General features: G+C 36.8%; 3 protein-coding genes and 1 pseudogene across 3 annotated transcripts in view; 3 read left to right on the forward strand and 1 right to left on the reverse strand.

The window, feature by feature from the left end:
- The window catches only part of LOC104753687, a 4651-nt pseudogene extending 1372 nt beyond the window's left edge, over nt 1-3279 (forward strand).
- Nucleotides 3612-4919, forward strand: LOC104750678. The gene is made up of 4 exons (XM_010472511.2): nt 3612-3928; nt 4046-4373; nt 4460-4541; nt 4651-4919. The coding sequence occupies exons 2-4, from the start codon at nt 4197-4199 to the stop codon at nt 4818-4820; spliced, it is 429 nt and encodes a 142-aa protein (XP_010470813.1). The 5' UTR covers nt 3612-3928; nt 4046-4196; the 3' UTR covers nt 4821-4919.
- On the reverse strand, nt 4895-5645 carry LOC104750677 (30S ribosomal protein 3-1, chloroplastic-like). Its single transcript, XM_010472509.2, has 2 exons — nt 5358-5645; nt 4895-5254 (listed from the first exon to the last, which is right to left on the reverse strand). Exons 1-2 carry the CDS (start codon nt 5580-5582, stop codon nt 4979-4981), a joined length of 501 nt encoding a protein of 166 aa, XP_010470811.1. The 5' UTR covers nt 5583-5645; the 3' UTR covers nt 4895-4978.
- The window catches only part of LOC104753688 (aluminum-activated malate transporter 5-like), a 2941-nt gene continuing 1287 nt past the window's right edge, over nt 7074-8727 (forward strand). The window contains exons 1-4 of the mRNA XM_010475905.2: nt 7074-7565; nt 7994-8131; nt 8226-8495; nt 8588-8724. Coding sequence (XP_010474207.1) covers nt 7247-7565; nt 7994-8131; nt 8226-8495; nt 8588-8724 — 864 coding nt within the window. The 5' untranslated portion in view covers nt 7074-7246. The remainder of the gene's footprint in view (nt 7566-7993; nt 8132-8225; nt 8496-8587; nt 8725-8727) is intronic.

Here is an 8727-nt window from a genome sequence, read left to right on the forward strand (position 1 = left end):
TTTTTTTTTTGTTTTTTGGTTCTTTTGATAATTTGATTTTGTGGGTATTTAGATTCATCCTTCTCTAAGTAGTTTAGAATCTGAAAGGAACGATTTTTTTCGATTGGAGGGGTGCTTCTGAATTGAGATATTGTTTATATGATTAACTTGAAGATATATTGTGTTTTGTTGTCTTTTAGAGATCTTACATGGTTCCGTTGCGCCTTTTGCAGCTAAAACCTATTAATGACTTAAATTTTGCTGCAGACAGATCCGGTTTCCACCTTTTGGTACTGAGCAATGTCTGCACGAATTGATATTTTTTTTAATTCAAGTGTTGTTTGATTTTCTAAATTATGATTAACGTTTTTTTTTTGTATATGTTTTGCTGATCGTATGTTACTGGTTTTCTTGAACTTCTTAGGTGTAGCAGATGTACCAGCTACTATTATGACTGAAAAAGATGCTGGAGGANGGAAGATGGTTCTTCCCATTTCATTAAAAAGGGTTCACTTGTTGAAGTTCTTTCGGAAGATAGTGGCATCAGAGGTTGTTGGTTCAGGGCACTGGTATTAAAGAAACACAAGGATAAGGTTAAGGTCCAGTACCAAGATATTCAGGATGCAGATGATGAATCAAAAAACCTAGAGGTACACANCTATTTCTTAAGAGTTTTTTTTTGTGAGTACAGAATAAGAAATATTAATCACTTTTCTCTTTTGATTCTTTACAGAATGGGAAATTTNAAAAAACCTAGAGGTACACATTTTAAAACCCACCCTTTGGTTTTGTTTCTTCTGTTCAGCTTGTTAACATGTCCCACTTTTCGTTTGCAGGAGTGGGTTTTGACATCTCAGATTGCTGCTGGTGATANCCTGTTCGTCAGATAAAAAAAGACTCCTGGATGGGTTCTTCTTGGACTTGCAAGAAACGGCGTAAGCATTATCCATNTTTCTGAAGCCCAGCAAAGAAAATGATGTATGGGCTGTTGCTGTTGGTATGCCTGTCGATGTGTGGTGGTGTGATGGATGGTGGGAAGGGATCGTAATGCAGAAAGNGCTGGTGTTTGTTTTGCTATTACTTTTCTTTGTGCTATATAGCTCACCATCCTTTTTTTTACAAATTTATTGTAGGTGAACGATTTTGTGTATGTTTTAGTTGAGCAAGGTAAGAGACTTGTTGCATATTTAGAAGACCTTTATGAGGATTCTAAAGGCAAAAAGATGGTCGTGGCACGATGGTTTCACAAAACTGAGGAGGTTGGTTTTGTTTTACCTGATGATATTAGTGAGAGAGAGATTTTCTTGTCTCTTTATCGTCAAGATCTCAACATTGAGTGCATAGATGATTTTGCTACTGTCCTCAGTCCTCAGCATTATGAGAAATTTCTTAAGGTGCCAATGCATGCTCAGCCAGTAGCTTTCTTCTGCCAGAAATTATATGGAGATGATGACATAAAGCCGTATGACATTACAGAATTAGAAGGTTACTGGAGACAAAAAATGCTTAGATACTTGAATGTATCCATTTTAAAATCAGTTGACGGTGCTCAAGCACCTGTTATTGACCTAGGAGTAGGAGCTCCATTGGTAGGTTGTGTTGGTATTAGATCAAGGAAAAGGCGTCGTCCTAGTCCTGTTGGTACTTTGGATGTAGCAACTGCAGGTGACATGAAAGGTGATTGCAAGTCTAGTCCAGATTCTGTTTTGGGTGTTTCAGATGCTTCTATGTGCAAGGCTGCAGAAGATAGTTCTTCCCATTACATTAAAAAGGGGTCACTTGTTGAAGTTCTTTCCGAAGATAGTGGCATCAGAGGTTGTTGGTTTACGGCACTGGTATTAAAGAAACACAAGGATAAGGTTAAGGTCCAGTACCAAGATATTCAGGATGCAGATGATGAATCTAAAAAGCTAGAGGTACACATTTTGAAACCCACCTTTTGGTTTTGTTTCTTCTGTCCAGTTTGTTAACATGTCCCACTTTTCGTTTGCAGGAGTGGGTTTTGACATCTCAGATTGCTGCTGGTGATAGTCTGGAGGGTCTTAGAATTAAAGGACGGAAAGTAGTACGTCCAATGCTGAAGCCCAGCAAAGAAAATGATGTATGGGCTGTTGGTGTTGGTATGCCTGTGGATGTGTGGTGGTGTGATGGATGGTGGGAAGGGATCGTAATGCAGAAAGTGTCTGAAGACAAATTTGAAGTTTACCTGCCAGGTGAGTTAAAACACCTCTAAATGGAATTTTTTTTTGCAGATTTGCTGAAGATCTAAATGTTATTATTATGTGGGACTAACTATTATTTTTTTGGTTGTTTTCTCTCAGGCGAAAAGAAAATGTCTGCCTTCCATCGTAGGGACCTTAGACAATCTCGGGAATGGTTGGAAGATGAGTGGGTTAATATAAGATCAAGATCTGATCTCGTGAGTTCGGTCTTATCTTTGATGAAGAAAAAAGAGATGGAGGTGAAACCTGATGTAAAGCCATCTGAAGTTAGTGTTGGTAATGGTGGGATGTCACCAAATGGGGAGGCTAAAGGCACAATGTGTCTTCCAGTAGCAACAACCAAAAAGTCATTACCTAAGCGACCAATTCCAGATCTTCTTAACGATGTCCTTGNCCACCATGTGTCTTCCAGTAGCAACAACCAAGAAGTCATTACCTAAGCGACCAATTCCAGATCTTCTTAACGATGTCCTTGGTAATTCTGACTTAAAGTGGAAAAAATCGAGGAAGCGGAATCGAGTTGTCAGTTGCTGTCCACACGATCCTAACTTGACTGATGGTTTCTCTAGTGAAAGATCTTTGGATTGTGAGAACTGCAAGTTCATGGAAGGAGATTCTTTTGGCCCTTCGGTTGGGTAGCCTTTGACTACTGGTCTATTAATGTCTTGATGATCAGCTTGGTGATGAAGTTGCGTTTCTTCTTGTGAGGTACATATCACCTGATGGGCATCTGCTCAGTGCGATTTTGGGTTTTTAGATTACTGTGACTCGCAAGATTTCTTGGAATGGATTATAGATTAGCTCGTAATGGCATCCAAATTCGTTGTACGTATGTTGTAACAGTAGGGCATAGAGCTCTAATACAGGGAGCAAATTTTGGATGCAGTAGAAGTAGGTGATAGCATTACCTCGCTAGTGTTTTAGGCATTAAATCAGTGGGTTTTTTCATAGAATTAAGTTATCTTTTTCGTCTCTTTTTAGCATATAGAGATGATTTGTTTTCTTTTTGGTCTGGTGGGATTTTTCTTTTCATGTAACCTATGTATCATCAAATAAAACTACCTTCTTACCTTGATTTCATCTTCAGTGGTCCATATAATAAATTGTTTTTCTTAATGTTATGATTAGCTTCTGTATAGTTCGATACTCAGAAGTTGAGGACACTAGATTATCTTAATGGTCTGCAAGTTAANCCGTCCTAGTCCAGTTGCTACTTTGGATGTAGCAACTGCAGGTGAAATGAAACGTGACTGCAAATCTAGTCCAGATTCTGTTTTGGGTGTTTCAGATGCTTCNTCATCCAAACGGGACCAACAGATGAAACTGATGCTCTTTGGTTGTAAAGTTATAACTTTGTAGCTGGTAAGAATTGATGTTTCTTGGAAACTGGGACCATAAGAGAATCCAACAAGTTTTGTTATTTCCAACATTTTATTCCGTTTTGATATATCTCACTGAGAGTTTACAGTCCGTGCAAGACTTTAGGAGCGTCTATAATAAACCCAGTGTAACCCCCTTTAAACCTAATATCCCTTTTGATCTATCTATGATTGGCTTTACCAAAGGTGGGGTAAGGAGAAAAAGGTAAAGAACTATCTAAATTGTTGAGACTTAGTCAGATCTCAGAAGCAATACACCACTTGAGTGATTTTGGTGGGGTTGCATTTTGGTGAGTGAAGCATCTTTTTCAAACAATGCAGAGAGGAAAAAACCAGAGGAACCAAAAGGTCTTGACTTTCTTACTCAGAAAAATTAACACTAAGTTATGGATCCAAAGCATATTAATATTTGTCTTGTGTGTTAACATGTCTCTTGTGAGTCTTTAAACTTAGTTTTCTCCATAGATTAAAGCAAAAGCAAAGATGGGCTTCCTCTGTCACAAGTTTTGCTAACTCATCCTTTTCGGACAAGGACACTCTTCGTTTCCCACTTTGGTGGTTTCTTTAGGATTCATCAGTTTTGTTTTATTTATCTTTTTGTATAAGGAGACTGTTTATGTATGATTCTTCATTCCTGTTTGGCTGTTTTTATCCATCTTCCTTGTACAACGAGAGTGTCATGGCTTCTCTGTCTGAAATCGTCGAGGAAGAAGTTGGAACATCCCTAAGAAGCAAACTTTCAAGAACAAGTGAAACCAGTCTCGCTTCTGTCGCATCATTATCCATGCCACTTGTTCGTAACTTTACTCTTATAACACTTTTTTTCCTTAGAATAATTCAACTCAGTGGATTCTTTTAGTGATCTTGTCTGTTTATCAGATTCAGGAGATTGTTCTATCAGCAGACATCAGATGTAGTGACTGCCAAGAGAAAGTCGCCGACATAATGTCAAGAATGATCGGTAAGATATAGTTTACTTACAGTTACATTACATCTCGAGCTGAGACACTTTTTGTAACTTTGTTCTTCCTCTCATGTTTGTTTTCTCTGTTTTTTTCTTTTTGGACCAGAAACATATTCAATATTGGTGAGTGTCTTGGAGAAGAAAGTGACACTGACGTGTACTTATTCCGGTGACCGGAGAGTCTCCAAACCATATGGTGAAGCTCTACTTTGCAAAATCTCAACCATCAAGCGTTTGATATGTCCTTCCAGGAAACAACAACTCAGAGTTGCTTAATTTTAGCTTTTATTATGATACTCTTTGCAATAAAATGGATCTTTGATGTCGAATGTGATTGGATTTTGTTTAGATAAAATAAAATAAAAAAACTCTCAATAGCAATAGTCATAGACAACAAAGTGAATTCATGAAATGCAGAAATCAAAATGAAGAGATTATTGAGAAGTTAAATTGCCGCCACTTTGTTGCCAGAGATTGATGATGTCAGTGGCTTGGTTAAGGAGAATGATCATCTTCTTTTGAGAGATCCATGGCTTAGCTTCAAGAGTAGACTTGAGCTCTTCCCAAGCATCTTTCCTAGGCCAGAAGAAGTAAGGACTAAGTGGGATTGTACCATGTCCAGGTACATGTTGGTCCAATCCTAATCCTATGTTCTTCTCCATCCACACAAACTTGAGAACCACTCTTGATTTCTCATCTTGCTTCACCTCCTTCAATGAAACATCAAACAACAAGAAAGATTCATTCATTGGTTTTGAAATACAAGAGACAAGAAGAACAAGAAGAAGAATAAGAATGTGCTGTTGTTATTACCTTTTTTGTTGGTTGTGGAGTGTTGTCTGAAGATTCAATTCCTGTGACTGTTTCACCCGTGAGTGTCTCTGGAGCTGCTAGAGTAACGATGTTACGTTTCACAGAGATGGGTTTGGTTGTTTGGGAATGGAACAATGGAGGAGAAGCAGTGAAGGAGAGTTTGGGATGTTGAGAAACGATAGAAGAGCAGAGGGAAGCAGATGAAAGTGCCATTGATGACATCATTTTTGTTTTCTCGGAAGAGCCAATGGAAGATTTTGTGAGAAATATGGATAAGGAAGATATGGTCACAGTTTTGGGTGGAGAGTTTCAAAGTAGTTTGGAACGTTAGTTTGAAAATATATGGGCTTTACTCACTTGGCCCATATTTTTATTTGATAGAATAAGCCCATAATGACACACCAAAGCTGAGTATTTTTTTTAGCCCAATTTAAAGATCAAACTAAAATAAGAAAAAGTTCCAGGTCTTTTTTTATTGATCACATTAGAATCTGAATCTTAATGTAGATCAAAGTATTATTATTCAAAATCATATTTGATTCGAGCCACGTATATTATATAAAATTCATGTTGTTCTTTGTTTAGAGTTGTTTGATCAATGATTTGATAAAAGTCAAATAAATTTTTTGTGTTATTTATATTTCTCATTTAATTAAAAATAGTTTGTTGTTGGTTTATTCATTGGACACATGTTTTCCTCAAAAAATATCCTTATCAAAATATAGTAAACTGAAGGATATTCTATAGCATTATTTTTTAATTTTATTTCGTGAAGGTGCCTAATGGCTATTACGTTATGTCACACATGACATGATTCATCTTCAAAGGTCGTCGTCTTCTTTTTTTCTTTTCTTTTTTTGTTCACAAATTTGCTGACACCAAATCGTAGACACCATGCATGAACCCAAATAAGCTGAAAACGTATTCAGATTATCTAAAACTTTGGTTTGTAATCTAGTTATGTATTGTGCAATGATACTTTTAATTATTCAATACAATAATTTTAACAGTTTGGAGAAAACTGTCGACGTCAGTCAAAATCCCCAAATCATATTGTTTTTAGAAATTAGGAATTAGGAATAATCAATCTCATGTGAGGATGGGCACACACTGGGTAGGGTAGGCTTGGCTTTTGAGCATTGGTAAGGGAGTAGTACATGCGATGCGGTAGTAAGTTTTCAAAAATGTCACACTCATGACTCATGAGAGTGTCACGACCATGAAACTTTCCAATGTGTGTAATTTACTCACCTTCGCATTGGTCCATTTACATCGCACAGGCCCTCGAAGATTTAATTCTCAGGTTGTTTATCCAAACTGTTTGGGACAATCTTACTCGTCAATATGTTATTATTATTATGTACCTGAGCCAAACAAATAACTGGACCTTTTCCTAAAAACGTGTAGATTTAGAGATTATAATAATTATTACTATATCAGTCTTTTTGTTACATACATCATTAGAACCAAATCAATCAATAATAAAAAAACATCAAAAAATCTAATTAGTCACAAAACGGCATATTACTTTTCCATTCATACATTTACAGCTCCACAAAGTTCTTACGTCTAAAAATCATTTTTTGACACGTTTCGTGGTTAATAGCTTAATGATTGATGTCAACCAACAACAAAAAAAAATTATAAATGGGGTAATCATCAAAACTATAATGTAGACTAGTTGCGACAAATAATATATTCATAAAAAAAAACATATATATAAATTTTAGAGATGATGAACCAAAGGCATGCATTGATTTTGTACTAGTACAAAACAAATCCTTGATAAACACTATACCAAGAAACATCTCTCTTATTTGTAAGGACGAAAAGAATCTCTCAAGGTTCTGTAGAATTTGTCAGAATAATTTCTGGAAACAAAAATAATAATGGGAGGCCAAATGGGATCATCACTCCCGGAGCAAAACAGAGAGAAGCTTCTGTGGCAGTACTCCAGCGACGTAGCCGATGGTCGTCATGACTCTAAGTTCTTCCGGTGTTGTTCTTGGAGGGCTCTCTACGAGGCTCCGGCTAAGTTGTACGCGATGGGACATTCTGATCGTCGGAAGCTTTATTTCTCTTTCAAGATGGGGGTTGCTCTCGCACTATGTTCCTTTGTCATCTTTCTCAAAGAGCCGCTTCGAGATGCTAGTAAATATGCAGTTTGGGCTATCCTCACTGTTGTCCTCATTTTCGAGTATTACGTTGGTATTGATCCTTAACTTTAATTTGACCCTAGTTTATGATTGGATCTTTAAGTTTTGTGATTTGTTTATTGGAATCTTTAACTCAAGACACTTGCACATGTGAACCAAATCTAGTCAAGTTTCTCTTAATCCAAAGACTGTTCACTTTTTTTTTTTGGATTCAATCTTTCCATTTGGATTAATTGGCTCTGATTACATTTAATGTATTAATCACATTTTCAGATCAACTCTTATACTTTGTTTGCTTGTTTCTTTTTATGGAAATAAAGACACCAATTGGTTGATTACTAATTTTTTTTTTTATATATAGATTCAGTCTTTTTCTATTTCCTCTGTTCAGATTTACTTTTTGACTTGCATTTTGCTGTTTTATTTACATTTTTAGATCAATTCTTATACTTTTGAGTCACTCTTATGTTCAATTTGCAGGAGCAACTTTGGTTAAAGGACTCAATAGAGCTTTAGGCACATTGTTAGCTGGGGGACTTGCTCTTGGCGTCGCGCAGCTCTCTCTTTTAGCAGGAGAGTTTGAAGAAGTCGTCATTGTAATCTGCATATTCATTGCAGGTTTTGCAACATTTTCACTTATATGTATTGCCACATTTCCATTACAAAAAAATGAGAATACTAGCTAACATTAGTGTTTCTTTGTCTATATCAGGTTTTGGTGCTAGTTATTTGAAACTCTACGCGGCCATGAAACCATACGAATACGCATTCAGGGTGTTCAAGTTGACATATTGTATCGTTCTTGTTTCCGGGAACAACTCGAGAGATTTCTTAAGCACTGCTTACTACAGGATCTTGCTTATTGTTCTTGGTGCAACCATTTGTTTGCTTGTGAATTTATTTCTGTTTCCGATATGGGCCGGGGAAGATCTCCATAAACTGGTGGCTAAAAACTTCAAGACTGTGGCAAATTCCCTAGAAGGTTAGAGATAAATACATAATCTGTCATAAGATGGTTGGCGCTTATTATTTCAATGTCCCTTATCTCAGGTTTGTGCATGTTTTATATTTTAGGATATGTGAATGGTTACTTGGAATGTGTGGAATACGAGAGAATACCCTCGAAGATTCTCACGTACCAAGCTTCGGATGATCCATTATACAGCGGGTACAGATCAGCTGTTCAATCAACAAGCCAAGAAGATTCTCTGGTA

The sequence above is a fragment of the Camelina sativa genome, chromosome 16 (genome assembly GCF_000633955.1).
Source record: "Camelina sativa cultivar DH55 chromosome 16, Cs, whole genome shotgun sequence".
NCBI lineage: Eukaryota > Viridiplantae > Streptophyta > Magnoliopsida > Brassicales > Brassicaceae > Camelina > Camelina sativa.

What these genes read in the sequence shown, in the direction of transcription:
- LOC104750678 (XM_010472511.2), top strand. Translation starts at nt 4,197, where the DNA reads ATGTATGATTCTTCATTCCTGTTTGGCTGTTTTTATCCATCTTCCTTG. An exon ending in CATCATTATCCATGCCACTT is followed by an intron (nt 4,374 to 4,459) that starts GTTCGTAACTTT and finishes TCTGTTTATCAG; the next exon opens with ATTCAGGAGATTGTTCTATC. An exon ending in CATAATGTCAAGAATGATCG is followed by an intron (nt 4,542 to 4,650) that starts GTAAGATATAGT and finishes TTTTTGGACCAG; the next exon opens with AAACATATTCAATATTGGTG.
- LOC104750677 (XM_010472509.2), bottom strand. Translation starts at nt 5,582, where the DNA reads ATGATGTCATCAATGGCACTTTCATCTGCTTCCCTCTGCTCTTCTATC. An exon ending in CTCCACAACCAACAAAAAAG is followed by an intron (nt 5,255 to 5,357) that starts GTAATAACAACA and finishes GTTTCATTGAAG; the next exon opens with GAGGTGAAGCAAGATGAGAA.